The sequence below is a fragment of the Salmo trutta genome, chromosome 17, assembly GCF_901001165.1.
Source record: "Salmo trutta chromosome 17, fSalTru1.1, whole genome shotgun sequence".
Lineage (NCBI taxonomy): Eukaryota > Metazoa > Chordata > Actinopteri > Salmoniformes > Salmonidae > Salmo > Salmo trutta.
The window spans coordinates 10,395,548-10,420,878 of NC_042973.1; the positions used below are offsets into that span (position 1 = coordinate 10,395,548).

General features: G+C 46.8%; 1 protein-coding gene across 1 annotated transcript in view; it reads left to right on the forward strand.

The window, feature by feature from the left end:
- LOC115151253 (obscurin) overlaps nucleotides 1-25,331 on the forward strand; it is a 55,978-nt gene that overhangs the window by 27,810 nt on the left and 2,837 nt on the right. The window contains exons 31-68 of the mRNA XM_029695210.1: nucleotides 43-2,805; nucleotides 2,950-3,025; nucleotides 3,101-3,198; nucleotides 5,456-5,565; nucleotides 5,984-6,187; nucleotides 6,361-6,443; nucleotides 6,553-6,726; nucleotides 6,865-7,024; nucleotides 7,153-7,260; nucleotides 7,403-7,567; nucleotides 7,773-7,931; nucleotides 8,343-8,520; nucleotides 8,705-8,818; nucleotides 8,921-9,088; nucleotides 13,204-13,306; nucleotides 13,709-13,838; nucleotides 14,022-14,219; nucleotides 15,859-16,049; nucleotides 16,164-16,303; nucleotides 16,418-16,530; nucleotides 17,864-18,032; nucleotides 18,416-18,503; nucleotides 18,641-18,841; nucleotides 19,155-19,215; nucleotides 19,497-19,574; nucleotides 19,784-19,956; nucleotides 20,072-20,098; nucleotides 20,194-20,346; nucleotides 20,442-20,487; nucleotides 20,606-20,674; nucleotides 20,838-22,596; nucleotides 22,727-22,858; nucleotides 22,948-23,070; nucleotides 23,278-23,445; nucleotides 23,606-23,711; nucleotides 23,899-24,138; nucleotides 24,393-24,610; nucleotides 24,770-24,866. Coding sequence (XP_029551070.1) covers nucleotides 43-2,805; nucleotides 2,950-3,025; nucleotides 3,101-3,198; nucleotides 5,456-5,565; nucleotides 5,984-6,187; nucleotides 6,361-6,443; nucleotides 6,553-6,726; nucleotides 6,865-7,024; nucleotides 7,153-7,260; nucleotides 7,403-7,567; nucleotides 7,773-7,931; nucleotides 8,343-8,520; nucleotides 8,705-8,818; nucleotides 8,921-9,088; nucleotides 13,204-13,306; nucleotides 13,709-13,838; nucleotides 14,022-14,219; nucleotides 15,859-16,049; nucleotides 16,164-16,303; nucleotides 16,418-16,530; nucleotides 17,864-18,032; nucleotides 18,416-18,503; nucleotides 18,641-18,841; nucleotides 19,155-19,215; nucleotides 19,497-19,574; nucleotides 19,784-19,956; nucleotides 20,072-20,098; nucleotides 20,194-20,346; nucleotides 20,442-20,487; nucleotides 20,606-20,674; nucleotides 20,838-22,596; nucleotides 22,727-22,858; nucleotides 22,948-23,070; nucleotides 23,278-23,445; nucleotides 23,606-23,711; nucleotides 23,899-24,138; nucleotides 24,393-24,610; nucleotides 24,770-24,866 — 9,343 coding nt within the window. The remainder of the gene's footprint in view (nucleotides 1-42; nucleotides 2,806-2,949; nucleotides 3,026-3,100; nucleotides 3,199-5,455; nucleotides 5,566-5,983; nucleotides 6,188-6,360; nucleotides 6,444-6,552; nucleotides 6,727-6,864; nucleotides 7,025-7,152; nucleotides 7,261-7,402; nucleotides 7,568-7,772; nucleotides 7,932-8,342; nucleotides 8,521-8,704; nucleotides 8,819-8,920; nucleotides 9,089-13,203; nucleotides 13,307-13,708; nucleotides 13,839-14,021; nucleotides 14,220-15,858; nucleotides 16,050-16,163; nucleotides 16,304-16,417; nucleotides 16,531-17,863; nucleotides 18,033-18,415; nucleotides 18,504-18,640; nucleotides 18,842-19,154; nucleotides 19,216-19,496; nucleotides 19,575-19,783; nucleotides 19,957-20,071; nucleotides 20,099-20,193; nucleotides 20,347-20,441; nucleotides 20,488-20,605; nucleotides 20,675-20,837; nucleotides 22,597-22,726; nucleotides 22,859-22,947; nucleotides 23,071-23,277; nucleotides 23,446-23,605; nucleotides 23,712-23,898; nucleotides 24,139-24,392; nucleotides 24,611-24,769; nucleotides 24,867-25,331) is intronic.

Genomic DNA, 25,331 nt, shown 5'->3' on the forward strand with positions numbered 1-25,331 from the left:
AACATAGATTTCCAATTCCCTGATTATCTTCCGTCTCTCCAGAGCTACCTCCATACTTTGAGGAGGAGCTGCAGGCTGTGGAGTTTGAGGAGGGGGGCACTGCCTTCCTATCCTGTGAGCTGTCTAAGCCTGCGGTCCCAGTCCAGTGGAGGAAGGGCCGGCTACCTCTCAGGCCCAACAGGAAGTACAAGTTGAGGCAGGACGGCTGTGTGTTTCAGCTACACATCCTGGAGCTGAAGAAGGAAGACAGCGGCAGCTACACATGCCAGGCAGGTGGTGTGGAGACCACCGCCTCTGTGGCAGTAAAGCCTCCCGCAGACAAGACAGATCCTCCCAAGACAATTCCTCCCACAAAGGCTGCCTCTCCCACTACTCCACCAGAAGAGGCCCGACCTGGCCCTCCAGAGCCAAAGAAACGGGGCATGACCCGGTCATCCATTGTGGAGTCAGAGGAAGACCTGGAGCTTGAGGAAAAAGAGACCGTGGTAAACCCACATAAGAAACAGTCATTAAGGTCTATGGGTAAGGAGACTAAGGTAGACCAGCAGGAGAAACAGAAAGTGAAACAGCCAGTAGGTATGGTGAAGGATACCATAGCAGAAAAGACCCAGAAACAGCTAGTACCACCACTGAGGTCTAAAGGGAAGGAGGCAACTATGGTGAAGGAGACACAGATGGACCAGAGGGAGAAAAAGCCAGTGAAACAGCCAGTCAGAGCTATAGTGACGGACACAGAGGAGAAAAAGTCTATGGTGAAAAAGACTGAGATAGACCCGAGGGAGAAAAAGATATTGAAAGAGATTGGGGTAGACCAGGTGGTGAAAGAGCCAGTTCCACCAGAGAGACGAGCATCTATACTGTCTGATGCTGGTGTAGAGCATGTAGGCAAAAAGCCAGTTCCACATGCGAGACGAGCTTCTGTTGTTTCGGATGCTGCGGTAGACGAGGTAAGGAAACAGCCAGTTCCACTAATGAGACAAGCATCTGTAGTGTCTGATGCTGGGGTAGAGCATGTAGGCAAAAAGCCTGTTCCACCTGCGAGACAAGCTTCTGTTGTTTCAGTTTCTGATGCTGGGGTAGACCAAATGGTGAAACAGCCAGTTCCACCAGTGAGACGAGCATCTAATGTGTCTGATGCTGGGGTAGACGAGGTGAGGAAACAGCCAGTTCCACCAGTGAAACAAGCTTCTGTTGTTTCAGTGTTGGATGCTGGGGTAGAACATGTTGGCAAAAAAACAGTTCCACGAGCGAGACAAGCTTCTGTTGTTTCAGTGTCGGATGCTGGGGTAGACGAGGTGAGGAAACAGCCAGTTATACGAGCGAGAAAAGCTTCTGTTGTTTCAGTTTCGGATGCTGGGGTAGACGAGATGAGGAAACAGCCAGTTCCACCAGCAAGACGAGCTTCTGTTGTTTCAGTTTTGGATGCTGGGGTAGATGAGGTGAGGAAACAGCCAGTTCCACCAGCGAGGCGAGCATTTGTTGTTTCAGTTTCGGATGCTGGGGTAGACGAGATGAGGAAACAGCCAGTTCCACCAGCGAGGCGAGCATCTGTTGTTTCAGTTTCGGATGCTGGGGTAGACGAGGTGAGGAAACAGCCAGTTATACCAGCGAGACGAGCATCTGTTGTTTCAGTGTCGGATGCTGGGGTAGACGAGGTGAGGAAACAGCCAGTTCTACCAGCGAGACGAGCATCTATTGTTTCAGTCTCGAATGCTGGGGTAGACGAGGTGAGGAAACAGCCAGTTCCACCAGCGAGACGAGCATCTATTGTTTCAGTCTCGAATGCTGGGGTAGACGAGGTGAGGAAACAGCCAGTTCCACCAGTGAGACGAGCATCTATAGTGTCGGATGCTGGGGTAGAGCAGTTAGTTAGGTCTGTTAGATCTAAAAAGGAGATAGATATAGAAATAGACCATCAGGACAAACAGCCAGTGAGGTTTATGGTGAAGGAGACAGAGGTAGACCAGAGGGACAAACAGCCAGCAAGGTCTACAGTACAGGAGACGGAAAAACACAAGATTGCCGAGGATGGTAACCAAGTCCATATCTCAGAGGATGGGTCCTCCACTGAGGCCCCCACCCAGGTAAGAGTCAACCAGAAGACCAGCAAGCCTGTAGTTGCTGTAGCTGGAGTTCCCAAGGGGCTCCCGATGACTAAGCAAGTTGACGAGACTGAACCTGACATGGAAATCAGTGTAGAGGACGAACCTGAGATGCTGGATGCCGCCATCAAGATCCAGGCAGCTTTCAAGGGATACAAGGCCCGCAAAGACATGCGGCCAATCTTCAAGCAGGTGTTCAAGAACCAGAACGTTGAGACCAACGGTACCATCCAGCTAGCGTGCGTGGTGGAAGGGAAGTCTAATGCAGTACGCTGGCTGAAGAACGGCCAACAGATCATAGGAGACCAACGCCACCGCATGAACACCTCTGAGGATGGCGTCTGCACACTGGTGATCATCAACATGTCAGCCATAGACACTGGGGTCTATACATGTGAGGTGGTCAACAAGTTTGGTGTGACCTCATATAATGGCAACATTACTGTGGGTCAACCTCAAAAGCCTCCATCCTCCACCCAGAGGCCTGCAGCCCCAGCACAGCCCTCCACCCCTTCTGTGCACCCAGTCCTGGCCTCTGTTGGCCCTCTCCAGCCAGCCCAGACCTCCACCTCTGGGAAGGAGACTATGGGTTCTGTGGAGAGTGAGGGGATCTCCCTGTGGCAGGCCTACAACCTGACCGAGGAGGATCCCCGCAATACCCTGCAGGAGAGGAGGAGGGCCTCACTCATCTCCGCCAGCTCTAGTAAGTCAAGTTAGAAACATGACAGATGTCCTTAGTATGTGAACTGGGTCATATGCAGTAATTGTGTCTGCCTTTGCAAGGGGTGAGTTGTAACTGTTTGGTTGATAGACTGAAAATCATATTTTGTTTTCTCTGTCTCTCCAGTGTCTAATCCCTCGGACTATGACACAGCTCCAGATTTCATAGAGCCTGTTGGCATCATCCCCAAAGATCCCTGCAGGTAAGACCTTCATAATCTTCAATTAACATCCAAAGACTTTTAATCATATGTTAATAAGCAAAGATATTCCCACAGGGAAGAGGAAGCCATTAAGACAGAGGAACAGTTACCCCATAAGGATAAAGAACAGAAAGTTACCCCTCAACCACCAAAGAGGCATTTGAAGGTCAAAGGTCAGCCATATTTTGTTGTGTCGTTAGACCTAAATATTGAGTAGTTGCCTTTTGTGGTTATGGTATTTCACGTTGTACTGAATCCATTTACTTTAACACTGATTGTACTGAATCCATTTACTTTAACACTGATTGTACTGAATCCATTTACTTCAACACTGATTGCTGTAAATGTTATAATAATTTGATATCATACACATGTAATGGGTTTCAGTCAGCGTTGTGTTGTGTAGAGTAAAGACAGTGTTGTAGATGTAGAAAATAACAGGTATCAGTACCTCTCAACAGCATCTGCACCTTCTCCAATAGGAAAAGACACAGTGATGCATATACCTATACACGTATTTGTGCACAAGCACATGCAATGCATGTGGCACCACAATTTACATCCACTTTACAGTGGCTTTTGAAAGTATTCACCCCCATTTTTCCTATTCACCCCCATTTTTTAATTCCAGGTTGCCTTACAACCTGGAATTAAAATTGATGGTGTTCTCGGGGTGATGAGATGTGTTGGGTTTGCGCCAGACATAGGGTTTTCCTTGATGGCCAAAAAGCTCAATTTTAGTCTCATCTGACTGGAGTACCTTCTTCCATATGTTTGGGGAGTCTCCCACATGCCTTTTGGCGAATACCAAATGTCATTGCTTATTTTTTTCTTTAAGCAATGGCTTTTTTTCTGGCCACTCTTCTATAAAGCCCAGCTCTGTGGAGTGTCCGGCTTAAAGGGGTCATATGGACAGATACTCCAATCTCCACTGTGGAGTTTTGCAGCTCCTTCAGGGATATCTTTGGTCTCTTTGTTGCCTCTCTGATTAATGCCTTCCTTGCCTGGTCCCTGAGTTTTGGTGGGCGGCCCTCTCTTGGCAGGTTTGTTGTGGTGCCATATTTTTCAATAATGGATTTAATGGTGCTCCGTGGGATGTTTCATATATTTTTTTATAACTCAACCCTGATTATGTACTTCTCCACAACTTTGTCCCTGACCTCTTTGGAGAGCTCCTTGGTCTTCATGGTGTCGTTTGCTTGGTGGTGCACCTTGCTTAGCGGTGTTGCAGACTCTGGGGCCTTTCAGAACTGGTGTATATATACTGAGATCATGTGACAGATCATTTGACACTTAGATTGCACACAGGTGGACTTTATTTAACTAATTATGTGACTTCTGAAGGTAATTGGTTTCACCAGATCTTATGTAGGGGCTTCATAGCAAAGGGGGTGAATACATATGCACTCACCACTTTTCGGTTTTTTATTTTTTTGAATTTTATGAAACAAGTAATTTTTTTCATTTCACTTCACCAATTTGGACTATTTTCTGTATGTCCATTACATGAAATCCAAATAAAAATATATTTAAATTCCAGGTTGTAATGAAACATAATAGTAAAAACGCCAAGGGGGTGAATACTTTTGCAAGGCACTGTATAATACATTATAATATAAAACTAAAAAGAATACAACCCTTTGTAATTCTCAAATAGAAAAGGGTAACATACCTGCAGTGAATTATAATATTAATCATTTTATAAATAAATAGTCAAATAAATAAATAAAATGTTATCTGCACCTGTTGGATAGTAAAGCAATATCACATTCAGTCCCTTCAATTCTCATTGAATGCAATGTACAGCTAGCATAGAATGCTAAGCTCATTAAGGAGAACATTCCATTAAGATTGTGTACGAAGATAACATTCTAAACAAACAGAATTCAGACTCCGTGCATGAATAAAGTTTACAGGGAACACATTCTGCTACTTTTTAGTAGAAATATAGTGATATTTACACACTTTTAACGTTATAAATGTCAGAGCAGAAAAACACATACCTTCTCCAATGTGAGCAGAAGACAACAAACAGTGAAATGGATGATGCAACACAGATTCAGGAGAGCTGGGCTAAACCATTCTACATGTCTTGATTGTCATAATTATACCACCTTTGTTAAACTCAAATGACAGATAAAGATTCATAATAATTGTATAAATAATACACCAACAGTCATGGTTATGGTTAAGGCAATACCACAGTAGAAGTAAAAATTCAGAAATAGAATAACCCATAGTGTCCTCATTGAACCAGTCCAATCTATGATCACTAAGTTGAATTTAAATAATAAGAGTGACAATAGTCTGGTACGAAAGCTATCTTGTTTATAACTTAAGGGAACAACATTACCTTGCTACATACTCATTACTCAATGACATTTGCACGCTTCTGTTCACTTCTCTCACTTCCTCTGAATGTCCCACCAGCTACGGATTCCAAACTGAGGACTCTGTCCCCGAAACACCACTGTGCCCATACGCCTGCTGCTCTCACAGGTTCTGGCTCAGAGTCAGATGGTGACAAGGACAGAGGAGAGGTACAGTATGGTCTACTTTGGAAAAACTTCCTCATAGCAGCCCCCCCATTTTAACACCCCTACTATTCCGATAAGTGCCATGGGATCTTTAGTGACCACAGAGAGTCAAGACACCCATTCATCATTCCATCTGAAAGACGGCACCCTACACAGGGCAATGTGGGACATTGGGATATTTTTTTATAGACCAGAAGAAAGAGTGCCTCCTACTGACCCTCCAACACCACTTCCAGCAGCATCTGGTCTTCCATCCAGGACCAACCCTGCTTGGCTTCAGAGGCAAGCCAGCAGTGGGATGCAGGGTGGTATACTGCTGGATTATACCATAAGCAGTAATTTATGATCAAAAGATACAAATGTGAAACATTTGTGGCTATAGCGTTTTGGAACTAAACTTTTTACCAACTTTTTTCCACAGACATTTGATATCTATGTGGCCAGAGCTAACTGCACCTCTCAACAAGGTGGCAACAAGGAGACCTTTGTGTTGAAGGAGGGCCAGTACGTGGAGGTCTTGGACTCTGTCCACCCTGAGAAGTGGCTGGTCCGTACCAAACCCTCCAAGAACACCCCCTCACGCCAAGGATGGGTCTCCCCTGCATACCTGGAGAAGAAGAGAAAGGTATTAGGTCATCAGTATGTCCTGGTTAAGGATGGACGTAAAATTGACAAAATTGACATATTTTGGCCATGCAATCAACTACTTTTTATGTTTCTTCACATAAACAGGATTCGTCAGAGGTAATGATAATTTTTGACTGTACATTTATTCAAACTGTTATGCATTTTGTAAAGGAGACATTCCCACAAGTGAGGACACCACAACAGGAGATGGATGGATCAGGTTCTACAGAGGAAGAGTACAGAAGAACATTAAGGTGAGTAAATTAATGTTGTCTGATCACAGTGAGAGTTCAGCATATTTGATTAATATAGTCTCTTAAAGAATACTGTCAGCATTCCATGTGATATTTCTTACTTCTTTAGCCAATTGATCCAGGGGCTGATTGATGGGGAGGAAGAGTTTGTGAAGGAGATGAAGGACTTTACATCCCATTACCTGCACCACTTAGACACTAGCCCTCATGCCCCCATCAACATCATCAACCAGAAAGAAACTATCTTCCGCAATATCAAGGACATCATGGCTTTACACGAGAGGTGATAACGTCACAACTGTTCTCTTTGTCGAGAGTGAGAGCTGGTTAATCAAATAAAATGCTGTTTAAGATACATTTTTTAACTCATGTAATGAAAAACGAGGTAAATACTGTCCTTATTTTCCTATCCCCTACTCAGGTCTATTCTGCCCAGGCTGAGCGAGTGTTCTACTGATGATGACGTGGCCATGCACCTGCTCAAACACGCAGAGGACTTTCAGAAGTATCTGCAGTACATGATGGGCCAATCACAGGCAGAGGCCTGTGTCACTGACAAGACCATCCAGCAGTACTTCAAGGCATGTAGTCAGATCATTTACCATAATGCACAAAAATCGACCCTGACACCCAGAAGAAAAACTATTTGCTCTCACATGCTCCCAGTTTTCCACGCTGACATTCACGTATATTGACCTTTGTGTTCCAGCAAAACACGAGAACAGAGCCTGAGCACCCCGAAACTGCAGTGCTGGATGTCATCACCTTCTTACAGAGACCAGCGGAGAGGATTCAGACCTACCAGGCCTTGCTCAAGGTCAGTGCTCATTATCCGATTCTAAGTGTCCATTTTGAGATCTTTCCAAAGCATTAATCCATGGATTTCTCCCTGTGTGTGTGTGTGTGTGTGTGTGTGTGTGTGTGTGTGTGTGTGTGTGTGTGTGTGTGTGTGTTGACAGGAGCTGATCAAGAACAAGGCTAAGTGTGGGAAAAGCTGCTGTCTGCTGGAGGATGCATTCTCCATGGTGTCCTGTCTGCCCTGGCGTTCTGACAACCTGCACCAGGTGTCTCTGATTGAGAACTACCCTGCCCCACTCACTGCACTGGGAGAACCTGTCCGCCAGGTAAATCACCCATAACCCACAAAGAGTGGTTGAGGGGCATCATTGGGGACACGGCATCATTGAAAGCTGAAATGTCAATTAACTGACTGGATAAAACTTGCAATGCACCATCTTGATTACGTGTTTGAGATGTGAATGAAATAATTTCTTCATGGATAATGCAGTTCCATCTGAAGCTTTGATACCACGTATTTCCTCCTCACAGGGTCCCTTCACTGTGTGGGAAGAGTCTCCTGAGATCAAGACGTCCTCCCGGGGGCACCAGAGGCAGGTGTTTCTCTTTAAGGACTGTGTCCTCCTTTGTAAGCTCAAGAGAGACCCCGGCATGAACTCTGACACCTACGCCTTCAAGAACAAGATGAAGGTAAAACCTGGCCCTCATCCTTTGTCTTAGTCAATGTAAATGTATAGTCCAAACCCTTGCAGCAAACATAATGTGGTTCGAACCTAGGTGTCCTAAGAGCAACAAGACTTTGTTATCCCTCTGAGCTTAAACCAACACATTAGCTTGGGGAAATAAGTGTTCAGGCTTCAGGCAAGCCTACTCATCTTATGAGTGTGGCAAGGTTTTAGTTTGATTTTAGTTTTGATTTTAATTTGAAATTCAGTTAAATTTCAGTTCGTTTTCAGACCTGATTACATTGTTTTATAAAAGTATTCATATTTAGTTATAGAAATCGATTATTATTCATTTTAGCTTCAGAGAGGTTTCCCGAACCATCTTCATTGCACATTGAGTACCTCCCTTGTAATATGAGCGTCTCCCCCTCCACAGCTGAATGACGTGGAGGTGAAGGAGATGGTGGGGGGAGATGAGAAGTCCTGGGAGCTGTGGCACGAGCACCGCGGCTCAGTGAGGAGGTACACACTGCAGGGTCATTCCACCCTGCTCAAGCTGTCCTGGCTCAAAGACCTGAGAGAGCTGCAGCAACGCTCCAGCCTGACTGCTTCTAGTGAGTTCCTCTGACTAGGTCTTTTGGTAATGTCATTTGTTGAGTCTGCCTAGGACTATCAGCGGTTCGGTACCCTGTTAGCGCTGTCCAGCATTAACTTTATCCAATGTTAGCTCTAGGGAGCAGTAGCTCTGTTGCCTGGTCTCTTCCCATTATTACAGTAGTCTTGTGGTTGTTTCTTTAGGTCCACCAGAGTTCAAAGTTCTCCTGGCTGACTGCACAACAAAGATTGGGGAGACAATCAAATTGGCATGCAAAGTCACAGGAACACCCAAACCAGTGGTCAGCTGGTTCAAAGGTAAAAGAGTGAGCAGCATAGTAAGCCTTTTAAAAAACATTTCTATTTTTTGACATAAGACGTTTTTAAACAGCAGTACGGTCTCTGACATGACTTCCCCAGACGGCCTGGTCCTAGAGGACGGCCCTCACCACATCATCACTGCAGACCGGACAGGAACCTGCTGTCTCATCCTGGACGGGGTCACTCCCAAGGACTCTGGACAGTACGTGTGCTATGCCTCCAGCCCCGTGGGTCATGCTAGCACACTGGCCAAGATGGTGGTGGACGGTGAGTGTAATGATGGGGCGGTAAGTCGGAAGCAGGTGCAACGTTTTCATTAAACAAAACCAAGAACACGACACTAACATAAGGCAGTACGCCGATACACAAGAACAATACCAACTGGTGAGTGAACATGGGAGAGTGACATAAAGGGGAGGAAATGATGAAGGTAATGAGTCCAGGTGTGAGTCATAATGATTAACAGGTGTGCGCAATGATGATTCCCAGGATCGGTGGTTAGTATTCCGGTGATGTCGGGCACTGGAGGGGAGGAGCAGACGTGACAGTACCACCCCTTCTGACGTGCAGCTCCTGCTGCAGGACAACGACCCTGGGGACGAGGAGTGGGTCAATCCGGGCGGTGAAGTTGGAAATCATTTATGACTTTAGGATCCAGAATGTCCTCCACCAGAACCCAACACCGCTCCTCAGGGCTATACCCCTTCCATTCCACCAGATACTGGATCCGATCCCACCCCCCCCCCCCCCCCCCCACGATTCCGGGAGTCCAGCAGAGATCTGACAGCATGCGCCGGACTGCCATCTATATCCAGGGGGGGTGGTGGGGTGTCGTAGGGGACAGCATCAGCTAGGGGACCAGGAACCACCGGCCTGAGAATGGAAACATGAAACGAGGGTGAGATACGGTAGTGACTGGACAGTTGTAACCTATACGTCACCTCGTTGACCCTCCGGAGAACCTTGAACGGCCCCACAAACCGGGGCCTCATTCTTGCAGGGCAGATGGAGTGGGAGGTTTCTGGTAGAGAGCCAGATGCGATCCCCAGGGTGGAACACAGAGGTCTCACTGCGTTGGCAGTCTGCCTGTTTTTTTTTGACAATGGACGGTGAGCTTGAGTCTCACGTGAGCGTCACTCCACACTTCTGCGCACTGGAACCACTCATCAACCACAGGAGCCTCAGTCTGGCCCAGAGTCCACAGCGCCAGGGCCGGCTGACCCAGAACACACTGGAAGGGAGCCAACCCAGTGGAGGAGTGACGCAGCAAATTCTGGGCGTACTCTGCCCATGGAAGAAATCGTGCCCACTCACCCTGCCGGTCCAGACAGTGACTCCTCAGGAACCTTCCCAGCTCCTGGTTCATCCTCTCCACCTGCCTGTTGGACTGAGGCCGGTACCTGGAAGAGAGGCTGACCGTGACCGAGCTTCTCCATGAAGGCCTTACATACTCGCGATATGAATTGAGAGCCACGGTCGGAGACGATGTCGTCCGGAAGGCCATAATGTCGGAAGACCTGCTGGAAGAGTGCCTCAGCGACCTGGAGAGCAGTGGGGAGACCAAGAAGGGGAACTAACCGACGTGACTTAGAAAATCTATCCACTACCACCAGAATGGTGGTGAAACCATCAGAGGGGAGATCGGTTACAAAGTCAATGGATAGATGAGACCAGGGTCGCTGAGGCACGTGAAGCGGTTGGAGCTTCCCTGCTGGAGCATTCCAAGGAGACTTGGTTTGGGCACACACAGAACAGGAGTTGACATAACGAGTGACATCCTGCGCCAAGGTGGGCCACCAGTATTTCTCAGCGATGGAGTGGATGGTGTGAGAAATACCCGGATGTCCAGCGACAACCGCTGTGTGCGCCCAGGTTAGCAACCGATCCCTTAATCCCTGTGGGAACGTAAATGCGCATGGGAGGACAGTTCAGGGGTGCGGACTCCATATCCAGAGCCTGGCAGATCTCCACATCTATGTCCCAGACCACAGGAGCTACGACTCGGGAGGATGGGAAGCAGGTCCTCCGGCATTCAGGTGACCAGTCTGATTCTCATCCTCGACCATGAAATGGTGGGGTTATGGCGTTGAAGGGAGGCCGAGGATGATCTTGTGAACTGGTGCACTGGTGATGAAGGTGATATTCTCCTGCTGATTGGACTCCACGATGAGGGTGAGTGGTTGGGTGATGTGTGTGATGGTTCCAGATCCTAGAGGCCGACAGTCAAGACCTTGAACCGGAAAAGTAGAGGAGAGCAGGTAGGTAGTAATATTGAGAGAGGAGGCAAGTGTCTGATCCATAAAGTTCCCCGCGGCACCGGAATTCACTAAAGCTGTAGACACAGGGCATGAGGGAATGTCAGCCAGAGTGATGGGTACTAAAAAGAGTCTAACAGGAAGAGCAGTAGATGGAATACTCACTCCTGGTCCAGGGGATGTAACATCACATGACCGTCCCTCTGCTCTAGTGGATCCCGGATTCTGAAGTAACAGACACCGCTGGCACTTCTGCCCTCCCTGGCCACAGTACAGACAGAGCCCCAGCTGTATCCGTCTGCGTCGTTCTGCCGCAAAAAGGCGTGTGACCCCTAACTCCATGGGTTCAGGCTCTGATCCCGAACACTCGCAGAAGGAGGGAGAGAAGCAATGACGATGCCGACGCTCCTGGAGAAGGTTATCCAGATGGAGGGCCATCCCAATGAGTGCTTCCAGGGTGAGGTCGTCATCCCAATGAGTGCATCCAGGGTGAGGTTGTCATCCCAATGAGTGCTTCCAGGGTGAGGTTGTCATCCCAATGAGTGCTTCCAGGGTGAGGTCATCATCCCAATGAGTGCTTCCAGGGTGAGGTCGTCATCCCAATGAGTGCTTCCAGGGTGAGGTCGTCATCCCAATGAGTGCTTCCAAAAAAGGCGTGTGACCCCTAACTCCATGGGTTCAGGCTCTGATCCCGAACACTCACAGAAGGAGGGAGAGAAGCAATGACGATGCCGGCGCTCCCGGAGGAGATTATCCAGATGGAGGGTCATCCCAATGAGTGCATCCAGGGTGAGGTCGTCATCCCAATGAGTGCATCCAGGGTGAGGTTGTCATCCCGGCAGGCCAGTTCCGTCTGGACCTCCTCGCGTAGACCTCTTCTAAATAACGTGCTGAGCGCCGGCTCATTCCATCTACCGGAAGCTTCTACTGTCCGGAAGGTAAGCGCATATTCAGCAGCCGTCTGATTCCCCTGCTGGAGATGAAGCAGACACTCACCTCCCTCTCTGCCCTCCGCGGGATGGTCGAAAATACATTGAAAAACAGAGCCATGAACCCTTCATAAGACTCGAGCTCCTCCTCTCCTCTCTCCCAGACGGCAATAGCCCATTCCAATGCCCGCCCAGTCAGCAGAAAAATAACTATGGCAACCTTAGACCTCTCGGTGGTGGGGGCTTCCATCTGGTGTGCGAAATAGAGGAAACACTGAAGGAGGAAGCCACAGCATTTGGATGGAGTCCCGTCATATTTCTCTGGGAGGGATAGACGGGCATCGCAGACCAGAGCGGGTTGCTGAATGGGCCGGTGTGCTGACTCGTTGGGTAGACTAGCCCTAGAATATCCTCCGCTATTGAGACGTTGTAAACCTTGAAGAACATCTTCCATAGCCGTCCCCAGTTGAACATGTTGTTGACGAAGAAGGTCACCTTGTTCATTGATCATCTGGGAGATGTCCGGATGTCCTGCTGCTTCCATATTTTGAGTTGGTATTCTGTAATGATGGGGCGGTAAGTCGGAAGCAGGTGAACCATTTTAATAAAACAACAAGAACACGACACTAACATAAGGCAGTTCGCTGATACACAGGAACAATACCAACAAGTAAGTGAACATGGGAGAGTGACATATAAAGGGGAGGAAATGATAAAGGTAATGGAGTCCAGGTGTGAATCATAATGATTAACAGGTGTGCGTAAAGATGAGTGCCAGGTGTGCGCAACGATGATTCCCAGGACTGGTGGTTAGTATTCCTGCAATGACGTGCGCTGAAGGGGAGGGGAGGAGCAGGAGTAGACGTGACAGCGACGGTCACTTGCAGTCGCTTTGGTGCTGAACTCAGCACCCACAATCAGGACTGACAGAGCACTCAGTCCATAGAGATCCTACTAAATGAATATGTATTATTTATTATTAAATGTATTAGTGTATTCTAATTCCGAATTCTATGATTCAGCCTACCTCACTCACAAATTACATGCTGATGAAGATTAGAGCTTAAATACACAGAAATACACAAATCGTACACATATGATTTTGCTATCCAACATGTTACGTATACCCCATGTCCTATTGTGCAAAGATAATACTTAATGCATAGAGTGAATTAACTCATTACTTCTTGTCCCACAGCACCCCCCAGATTCATTACTAGGCTGCAGAGTGCATGTTTGCTGGAGGGAGAGGATGTCCAGTTTACCTGCTCTATGCACAGCACACCTCTACCCCGAGTCAGGTATGGTACAGTAAACTGCACTGGGTTTACAGATGCAGGATCTTAATTTGATCACCGTGTTGCAGGACAATTTTACAACTTTAAATGTATTTGAGGTTTAAAAAGGCTTCTGAAGTTTGTAATTTCCACTTTGAAATGTCCGACTTGATTTCCCCTTACAAAAATGTCCATGAATTATAATCCATGTAATAATTCACATTTCCTGTTGGTGCAGGATTATTTTCCTGTTGTAGCAAACTGGCTCAAATGAAGATCCTACATCTGTACTCAGTATTCCCATACTATGTCATGAGAACATGGGCTCCCAACATTCAAAGTTTTAACCATACTTGTTAAGATTTCCATTGAGATCCACCCACATGTTGTTATTTGGTTGTGTGCCCTGGCATGCTCTGGGGGCAGGTGGTTTAAGGATGCCAGAGAGCTGACAGACCAGAGGAAGTACCACATAGAGAGTGACGCCCGCAGTGGGATCCTCACTCTCACCATAATGAACCCTGGAGAGACAGACCTGGGACTGTATGAGTGTGAGGTATGCGTACAGAACATGTATGAAACCGCTTTATGCACTTCATATGTAATGCTTCTTGCTAACATGTAGGTATAACATTAAGGTACAATATACTGTTGCTTTTCTTCATAGCAATGCACCCTAGGAGCTTTTGAACACTTATAAAGAAGTGAATTTAAAATGTGAAATCTTGTTATGTTTCAGCTGTGGAACCAGTTGGGCAGTGCCAAGTGTAAAGCAGAGCTGTGCGCCGCCTTCACACAAGTGATTGACAGTGAGCCTGACCAACCACAGGTCCTCTTGACCAAAGGTAGGAGAGTTTCACCCAATCAAGGTAAATGTCCACCTGGGAGTAACGAAGCAGGTTTTGAGAAGAAGGCTGTCTACACCATAAGACATGGTTAATAGGATGACAGTAATATATTTAAGCAATAAGGCCCAAGGAGGTGTGATATATGGCCAATATACCACTGCTAAGGACTGTACATAGCCGTGGTATATTGGCCATATAGCTAAAACCCCGAGGTACCTTATTGCTATTATAAACTGGTAACCAATGTAATTAGAGCAGTAAAAATAAATGTTTTGTTATACCCGTGGTATACGGTCTGATATACCATGGTTGTCAGCCAATCAGCATTCAGGGCCAGAACCACCCTAGTTTATAATATAGGATAAAGACCCCATATGTCCAACTCTTACTGATTTCTCATGAGAGACAAGGATAAGTATTGTGTTATCCCAGTTTTATTCTGTGGACAATATAAATGTAGTGTTAACTGATGAGGGATTAGGAAAGCACATGCCATGGTTATTCCTTAGTTTCACCCCACTTCACTTTATACCTGTTTTCACATGTCAGTCATCATTGCCATTCCTCATTTTCAATTTGGATTATCTCATTACCTAGGTTACACTTTCTCTCCCATGTCCTTCCAAACACCCTCGAAACCATATACACTTCCAGTCACCTACATTAGCAATCAACATAGATCTCATATCATTCGTAGTTGTACATATTCATGAAAGACATTGATACAATTTAGTATTGGATGTTTTGGTTTGTGTTTTCATCATGTTTCCATCTTTCAGAAATGAATAGTATTGGAACGGACCGGGTCATTTGCCCCCATTTGACTGATCTTGGTGGATTTCCAAAAAGCTTTTCCAAACAGGAGAAAGAAGGGGCCATAGCTCATTTACATCTAGGAGTGTTTACCAAAGACATATTAAGCCTAGTCCAAGACTGAAATGCATTTTCAATGAAGATTCTCCATTGATCTTGCTTTTTAGTCCATGACTAGGCTTAATCTGAGCCCGGGAAACCACCCCTCAGAGTCCATATCAGGACCTACTTACATGTAATCCATATCAAACACCTTTAACACATTTAAGTCACCAAGTACATTCAGTTAGTCAATTTATTTAAATAAATATTATAGATCACTGGCATTGCAGTATGTATAAATTGCTTTCCTTCATGAGCTATGATTTCACCTCTAAGTAGTTTTCCTTTAGGCTTTTGGACACCAATTGATCATGTGACTCCATCCATTCTCTGTAACCCTGCTCTCCATCCCACTTCCTCTGTATTCCCCTGAGCAGGGAGTACCTCAGAGCCTTCATCATGTAAGTCTTATCATGTTCCCAGTATCATGGACCCAGTGCATGTGGATGGGTCTTCCTCTCTCCTCTCCAACGCATGCCCAGCTAACTCTCCACTCCTACCCATACAAGATGGTCATGTGCTGGGCATTAGGCGCTCCTTATGCCCCTCCCCCCCATCTGTCCATGTCCTCCTGTTCATGGGCTGATTTACAAACTATTGGGTGTCCGTCAAGTCTGGAGGTAAGACGTGCACTTGTTATTATGCTTATGTGAGTCTGGAGGTAAGGGTACTGTATGTTCCTAATATTTGCTTTTATCATATTTTTCACATTCTACATTTTTAAATAGACAGTTGTTAATGCCTCGACACACTTCGCCTCAGTCACAAGTTGGCATGGCTTCAAAAAATATATTAAACTTAAAGGCCAGCTAATATGAAGTAATGATTTTGGATTCTAAGACTCTAAGAGAACCTAAGGGCATCTGTCAGTCTGTGAGTGATGTTATTGTGCTTCCTCCAGACTCAGATGGCTGGTCCACTGCCATGGTGAAGCAATGGCTGCAGACAGACTTCAGCCCCACATCTATCGTCAAAATGCTCTTCCAGCCTGGATATCCTAAGCCGTGAGTCTACCTGCCAGAACTGTGATACTGTACATTATCATACTACTGCACTGTCTCTCTCTCTATCCCAATATATGCACCGTCTCTATATTTATCACACTATTTTCTCTACAGAGCTGAGGGTGGCCCAGAGGAAAGGGACCCCACCACCAGAGGCCGCGTGGAGGTGCCACAGTTCCCCAATGATCTTGAGGAGAGACCCGAGGTTGAGGAGGAACTTTATGTCCCTGAGACCATACAGGAAATGCCAACAGGTACTTGTACTGTGCACACTCACACTGTAGTTCATTTTTTGTTGTTTTTGAAGTGGCCACTGTTCCTAAAACTTGAATAATCTCACGGAATTACTTAACTTCCTGTTTCCTCAGCTCCTGCCTCCATTCAGGTGCCGGCAGAGGACCTGTGTGTGGAGTCTGGCCAATCAGCTACCTTCACCATCATCATCACAGGAAGGCCAACCCCCGAGATTCAGTGGTACAAGGTAGGGAAGCTTCAAACCAATGTGCCTTCTAAATCTAAGACCCCCATCAACTGATTCACTGTATAAATAACTTCATACTAACCTTTATTATGATATGACATGCGCCATATCATTTCAGTATATCTGACACCGGACTAACCACACCCATTTATCAAGCAGTAATCTATACTGAACAAAAATATAAACCCAACATGCAACAATTTCAACGATTTTACTGACTTACAGTTCATATAAGGTAATCAGTCAATTGAAATAAATTCATTAGGCACTAATCTATGGATTTCACATGACTTGGCAGGGGCGCAGCCATGGTTGGGCTTGGGAGGGCATAGGCCCACCCACTTTGGAGCCAGGCCCACCCACTGGGGAGCCAAGCCCAGCCAATCAGAATGAGTTTTTCCAGACAAAAGGTCTTTATTACAGACATAAATACTCCTCAGTTTCATGAGCTGTCCAGGTGGCTGGTCTCAGACAATCCTGCAGTTGAAGAAGCCGGATGTGGAAGTTCTGGGCTGGTGTCGTTACACGTGGTCTGCGGTTGTGAGGCTGGTTGGACATACTGCCAATTTCTCTAAAACAACGCTGGAGGCTGCTTATGGTAGAGAAATTAACATTCAATTCCCTGGCAACAGCTCTGGTGAACATTCGTGCAGTCAGCATGCCAAATGCACGCTCCCTCAAAATTTCGGACATCTGTGGCATTGTGTTGTGTGACAGAACTTTACATTTTAGAGTGGCCTTTTGTTGTCCCCAGCACAAGGCGCATCTGTGTAATGATCATGCTGTTTAATCAGCTTCTTGATATGCCACACCTGTCAGGTGGATGGATTATCTTGGCAAAGGAGAAATGTTCACTAACAGGGTTGTAAACAAATTTGTGCACAAAATTTGAGAGAAATATGCTTTTTGTGCGAATGGATAATGTCTGGGTATCTTTTATTTCAGCTCATGAAACATGGGACCAACACTTTACATCACGGCTGTCCAACCCTGTTGCTGGAGAGCTACCCTCCTGTTGCTGGAGAGCTACCCTCCTGTAGGTTTTCACTCCAACTCCAGTTGTAACCAACCTGATTCAGCTTTTCAAGCAGCTAATTATTAGAATCAGGTGCGCTAGATGAGGGTTGGATTGAAAACCTACAGGATGGTAGCTCTCCAGGAACAGGGTTGGACAGTCCTGCTTTACATGTTGCGTTTATATTTTTGTTCAGTATATATGGATTCTGTTGCCTTTGTAATATTTCATATCCTCCTCTACTGCCGGGAGTCTGAGACCCCCTATGTTGTCTTAGAAGCTGTACCTTAGTACTGTGTCACTCTTATATGATTGGAGGATGGAGACAAGCTGTTGGCCAATGAGAATGTGGAGGTGGTCCAGAATGGTGCCCGCTGCTCTCTGACTGTGCTGTACCCGGAGAGCGAGGATGGTGGCATCTACACCTGCTGGGCCTATAACGACTCCGGACACACATCCTGTCAGGCTCAGCTCACAGTGGAGGAGGGTGAGGCCTCAGGACACACCTACGCAGTTTCTTAAATTATTCCCTTTTCCCTTCTACAGTAGTGCACAACTTTTTGCTAGAGCCATCCCACTGAGTACACACTGGTTGAATCAATGTTGTTTCCACGTCATTTCAATGAAATGACGTTGAACCAACGTGGAATAGATGTTGAATTTATGTCTGTGCCCAGTGGGGTATGTCTTTCTGTTCACTGTCCTTATTGTTACATTCATTCAAGCTAGCTGATGCCAAACCTTCTACAGTTTTACCACAATATGCTTGGAAGGTGTGCATCCTTATCTGAAACCAACATAACACCACAGACGTGATATTCTCTGGCTGGACTACCTGTGACTGCATGGCCATGGTCCTCTTTTCTGTAGGTCCACTGGAGTCGCAGGAGAGGGAGGTGGAGCTTGGGAAGAGGAGGAAGCTGCTCTCTGTGTATGACGTCCATGAGGAGATAGGGAGGTAAATACCGGCTTTTTTTGGGTATCCTATTTCCCAAGTCGGCAGTCAATCTGCAACTGTGGAGACTACGCTCCCTTTAGCTGTGTCCCAATTATCTAAAATGGCTTCCGTCCTTTGTCTTCTCCCTGTGTCTGTAGAGGCACATATGGGGTGGTGAAGCGGGTTACCCACAGGAGGACTGGTGAGGGCTTTGCCGCCAAGTTCCTGCCCCTGAGGAGCAGTACGAGGACCAGGGCCTTCCAGGAGAGAGATCTGCTCTCCCGGTTGGCCCACCCCAGGGTGTGCTGTCTGCTGGACTTCTTCTCTACACGCAGGACCCTGGTCCTGGTCACTGAAGCGTATCCTTCACCATGGCGCTTTTAGCCACTTCCACATACAGTCCTCTTATGAAGGCCTAAGAGTGGAAATGTAGTCATAATAAAACATACTGTACTGTAGCTTGTGAGCTTGAACAACCTACCCTGCACACTGTTTTTGTGAGTTTAAAAAAAAATCTGTACTATTTTGTCTTTCACTTCTTTTCTTTGGTGCGAATAAATAAAACGTAAAACCTGGAGTAGGAAATGGAACATGACAACAACAAAAAAACAGAATATGTGCTCAATTTGATCAATGTATAACACTGTATATTCTTCTTAATACCGTCTATAGCTGCTCTTCTTATAGTCTTCTTGATCATCTGCTGTTGAAGGGATCGGTCAGTGAGAGAGAGGTAAAATATTACATCTCTATTCTGTGAAGGGCGGCAGGTAGCCTAGCGGTTAAGAGCGCTGGATGGTAACCGAAAAGTCGTGGGTTTGAATCCCTGAGCCGACTAGGTGAAAAATCTGCCGATCTGCCCTTGAGCAAGGCACTTAACCCTAATTGCTCCGGATAAGAGCGTCTGCTAAATTATGTAAAACACAACATTGTTGGACCTGTTTTGTCCGAACGCTTACAACCTGCCCGTATGATGTCTATAAACCGTCCGTAACCATGCTTTCATGGTACCAGGTGCAGATGTACGTTCAGCAAATCCTGGAGGGAGTTGGTCACATCCACAGCATGAACATTCTTCATCTGGACATCAAAGTAAGCTCTTCCTACATCCATATTCATAAAGCAGTTGGTATATTTCATTTGATTCTTAATACATACATTTTGTTTTGTGTGCATTGAAACAATTCAGAGTGGTCATTCACTTGAATGGACAGCTTAGTCATGACATGATCAATTCCCTAGAACAGGCTTTATTAATTCTACAACTATGTTCTCTCGCCCACCGTCTGTAATTCACACAGCCGGACAATATCCTGATGGTGTTTCCACCCAGAGAGGAGATCAAGATCTGTGACTTTGGCTTCTGTCAAGAGATGGACACTTCCAGACACCAGTACAGCCAGTTCGGCACTCCAGAGTTTGTAGCACCTGAGATCATACATCAAGACCCTGTCACTACAGCAAGTGACATCTGGTAAGCTAAATGTACTCTCTGTTTCAGTACATATATAATACTGTTTGTGACATTCCTGTCATGTGAAGGTACAATGTGATGATTTATCACTACAGAAATGTCTTATCTTTGTCAGGTCCATTGGTGTTGTGGCGTATTTATGGTAAGTACTGATTTGAGGTTTGATATTATATATTAGATTGTCATCATACATGTAATGCGAGTGAGCGTTGGTGAAATCATGCTGTGTCCTGGCAGTCTGATGTGCCGCTGTCCGTTCATGGGGGAGACGGACCGGGCCACTCTGCTGAGGGTGGGGGAGGGGACACTGAACTGGGACACACCTGACCTCAGCTACAGGAGCACAGAGGCCCAGGACTTCCTCCGCACGGTCCTGCAGCCAGATCCAGAGTAAGATACACAACCATGGAAATGAATAAAGATCCCCCCCCACCGTAAAAATATATAATATGGATATAATTCTAAATTATTTGTTCTCTCTTCAGAAAGCGACCAACTGCATTTGAGTGTCTGGGGCATGAATGGTTCCAGGTAAGAGTTATACAATTTGTTTACTGGTATGTCTCAGCCAGGGTTGATGAATGAAATAAATGGAGGAAAAACAATGATTCTTGCCTAACACATTCTGTCATGTTGATTACACTGTCAGAGCGAGGATGAAACTGATGACATCAACACAAGGGCTCTGAAAGTCTTTATCTCAAGGAGGAAATGGCAGGTACAGTAATGAGACCTGCAGACTTTCAACTCTGTCCAGTGCAGTCTTTCTTGTCTCATCTCTCTTTATGCAGTATATCCAGTGTTTTCTTAACTGTCTCTTGACAGCTTTGTATGAATGTGCTGTCTTCTCTTCACCTGCATTATCTCCCCTCGCAACCCAGCGTTCTCTGACCTGCCTGGGCTCAGTCCTCACCCTGAGGCCCATCCCAGAGCTGCTCGATGCCCCTCCTCGGGAGACCTCTGTCACAGCCCCGCGGGACCCCCACGAGCCCAGCAGCACCTCAATGAGCAGCGGCTCCTCCTCGGAGTATGACGAGGCCGACGCCTGGGACTTCTTCCACCACTGCACCACCACAGAGGAGGAGGAAGATGAGGAGGAAGACTTCGACCTCCTCATGGAGAGAGCCAGGATCCCTGAGCCCTTCGCCAAGCTTAAATTGGATGAAGAGGAAGAGGAGGGGATCATGGAGGAAGAGGAGATGGGAGGACAGAGGATCGTGCTAGAAAGGAGCATAAGCAGGCAGTCCGTAGGGTCCTCGGACGCCTCCAGGCAGCCAACCCCCCAGAGGGAGAGGAGGGTCAGCCGAGATAGCAGCCCATCCTTGTACTTCTCCGAGGGGGATGAAAGCTCTGTGTCTGGGAGTGAAGGAGGGCGCATCGCCAGGAGCAGCCTGATCCACAGCACCTTCTACGACAGCTCCACGCAGCTCTCGCCCATGTCCGCCCGCCACATGACCCTCAGGGACAAGTTCCAGGCCAAAAAGCAGGAGAGGGGCCGCAAGCCGCACCGCAGCAGCCTCTCTAGCCGCCTTAACGAGCCGCTCATTGAGTACGTGGAGGACGAGGGAGAGACCAATCACGGGCAAAGGCGAGGGTCTTTGCAGTCGTCCATGCTCAAGTCTTGCTCCTTCGACAGCGGGGTCGGCCTCTCACACAATGCACCCCCGCACAGGAGGAGCAGGTCGTTGGACGACTACTCCCGACGCTCACCAGGATCCACCAAACGCAGAGAAGAGGAAGGTGCTTTGAGTCTTAAGGAGGATTTCACTGACGAAGAGGAGGATACGAGCTTAGTCGTTGCCCCTGCCCAGATCAAAGGTAGAAGAGGTTCAGTGGCAGTGGCTCCCGCTCAGCTTACGGCCAGGCTTCAGAAACTGGGTGCAAAATTACCCCATGCTGGTCCAGAGAAAAGCCCTAGGCCAGAGCACGGGAGACCAGGGGAGGAGAAGGGGGAGAACCTGGCTCGCTCGCAGTGCTCCCTGGCTGAGTCCTTCATCCTCGAGCATGGCTCTGAGGCCTCCAGCAGGCTGGGCTCCTGTGAGGATATGTCCCACGGCAGCCCTTTAGCCACACATAGAGGGAGAGCAGGGGATGAGTATGATGACCAGGAGGAGCCCCTGATCACCCCGTCCCCCTGCTCCCTGCTCCAGGCATCTGAAGTTGAGGATGCTGAGCAGGAGCCCCAGCGTCGGAGAGGCCAACTTCAGATCCCACCGAGAAGGACAACACACCCCAACCAGAACCCAACGGACAGAAATAAGGGTCAGGTAGAGAGGAAGGTCCTGCCGGTGAAACCCAACCCCAGTCTGTCCATCAAGGCCCCAGAGAGGCCCCCAAGGGCCAGCGACACAAAGGCACGACTCCAGAGGCATGCGTCCACACCGGCCCTCCAGGCCAAACCGCCCACGGGGAAGTCTCCTAGGATGTCACCCAAAGTTGGGTTAATGAATCTGTTCCGCAGGCAGTCCTGGGCAGGGCATTCCTACTCCCAATTGGAGGGCACAGAGCAGGGACCCACACTAGGGGAATTGGAGCCCAAAACCCCCACCATGTCACTAAGGAAAAAGATGAGGGCATCAGCCTCTAGCCTCACCAAGCTGTTCACTAAATCGTCCAGCAAGGAGGACTTAACGAAGGGAGGTGAGCTACCGTACAATTTTAGTTCAGTACACTTTTTCAAATTAGATCTCTCTCATGTAGTGGAAACCTTTTTTCAGCTAGTTCTGATGAATCTGAATCTTCACCCTTTGTGTTTCTTGGTGTGATGCAGGGTCGATTGTAAAGGGTTTATTTCCTGTTCCGCCTGAGCAAGAGGCAAGCCCTGGCTTGGAGAGCCCAAAAAAGAAATCCAAGTTCTTCTCATTCAAAATACCTAAAATACCTGCATTCAAAAAGAACAAAGGTCAAGTATATCTAGACTCAATTTACAATCTATTCAGCAGGAGATTGTCTCTCTGCAATTCTAAATGTGTATTTCTGTTTTCTCTCCAGAAATGCCTATCCGCCCCACCAGGCCTGATGTGCACCAGTTGGAGGCAGGTGGATTTTTGCTGGTATGGAGACTAGTGCAGTCCAGCGACCCAGTGGTTTACAGTGTTCAGTACAGCACAGATGGTAAAAAAAACACTGCTTACAGATCACACAGACTACTATAGTACAGAATATATACATTTTCTACAAAAATTGATATGTCCAGGTGACGTGAAGCTACGCTAAACTTCACAAGTTTAACACTATCTACTGAAGTGGGCAACTGATGATTACGATCTAAACATGTTGCACATTAAATATTTGAAATGTCCATACTCTGTGCTGCTACAGGTGTGGAGTGGAAACTCCTGTCGGAGGAGGTGACAGACAGTTGCTACGTGGTGAAGGACTTACCCAGAGGAGCAGGATACGTGTTCAGGGTTGGCTGCATCATCAAGACAGGCGCAGGACCTTTTAGTGACCCTTCTCCACCTGTTGTTATGGCAACCCATCCTGAAGGCAAGAAAATTCAAAATATAGTATTTTAAAAATGATTGATTTTGATTTCCTTATATAAATGTATGTGTTTATTGATGAAAGTCTTTGATGTTCTGTTTTAGTGTTCCATCTCCCTTGTTGAGTCTGTGGCCAGACATAATACTTCTCCTTTGATCTACAGAGATCCACATTCCCCTCATCCAGACAGAGTCCCCAGGTTCAAAGGGCAGTAGGTCAGGAGGTCAACCTAGCCACAAGACCTACAGCTTCCTCTCAGAGATCAACAGGTACTGAATATCTATACCGGGTTAGGAAAGTTGCAGTTTTTTATGGGCGACGTGAATGTGTACTAATTTAGCATATCTAAATTAAAATTTAAACCCTTGCACAACAGCATACACATATTGTCTTTACTTCACGTCTGCAAGTAGACCTATCTCTCACCATTACTTTGCTCCATTCTGTCCGTATCAGGGGCCGTTTCAGCGTAGTGACCCAGTGTCAGGACAGCCAGAGCCAGCAGCTGTTTGCTGCCAAGATCACCCCCTGCAGGCCAGAGAAGAGACAGCTGGTGCTCAGAGAGTACCAGCTGCTGAAGAGGCTCAACCACCCCAACCTGGTGCAGCTGCACACAGCGTACATAACCCCGTACTACCTGGTGCTCATCCAAGAGCTGTGTGCCGGCAGAGAACTGCTCTACAACCTGGCTGAGAGGTCAGACAGACACACCATTGAATATGATCGCTGCCTGCTTTACATTCTGACATTACTTAGTAGTGTTTGGGGGTGGTGTGTGTGTTGGTTTGTAGTGTTAGCTGGCTAAGGGGACTTGCATCTTACAGAGTATCAATGGTACTTAGTGAAAACCACATGCAGAAGATGGGTTTTATATAAACAAAAAGGAACTATGCTTCACCTCCCTTTCTCCCTCCCTCTTTTCTCCCTCCCTCCCTCCCTCCCCCACACAGAGACCTGTATTCTGAGCTCCATGTAGCAGAGTTGCTGGCTCAGATCCTGAGTGCTGTGGACTACCTGCACGGCCGCCGCGTTGTCCACTTGGACCTCAAGTCAGACAACATGCTGGTGACAGACTGCAATACGCTGAAAATCGTAGACCTGGGCTCCGCTCAGTCCTTCACGCCCGGACAGACACTCAACATAGAGCATATTCAGGGACAAGAGAAAGGTACAGCAAGCTTGGGACGATTACCCAGAAGGATGACTGGGAAGGATGACTGAAAAGGATGACGTGTTGAAAAATATATATATTCACTGGCACGTACTGATGGAAACATTGTAAAGTAAAACTCTTATGAAGAATGTTCTCTCTCTCATGTTTTGTCAGTTTACATTGTCCTTCCTAAAGCTCCGGAAATCCTTGACGGACAAGGAGTCGGACCTGAGACCGACATCTGGGCTATTGGGGTGTTAGCTTTTATAATGTAAGTATAGAAAGACACATGAGGATTAATTTATTTTGCAATAATTACACTTCTCTGAACATTTAGAGCCCTGATTGCCCAGGATGCATCAGTTTGATCCTATATACAAAACATTGAGTATACAAAACATTAAAAACACCTGCGATTTACATGACATAGACCGACAAAGTGAATCCAGGTGAAAGCTATGATCTGTTATTGATGTCACTTGTTAAATCCACTTCAATCAGCGTAGATACATGGGAAGAGACAGGTTAACTAAATAAGGATTTTTAAGCCTTTAGATAATTGAAACATGTATTGTGTATAGTGGCTTGCAAAAGTATTCACCCCCCTTGGCATTTTTCCTATTTTGTTGCCTTACAACCTGGAATAAAAATAGATTTTGGGGGGTTTGTATCATTTGATTGACACAACATGCCTACCGCTTTGAAGATGCAAAATATTTTTTATTGTGAAACAAAC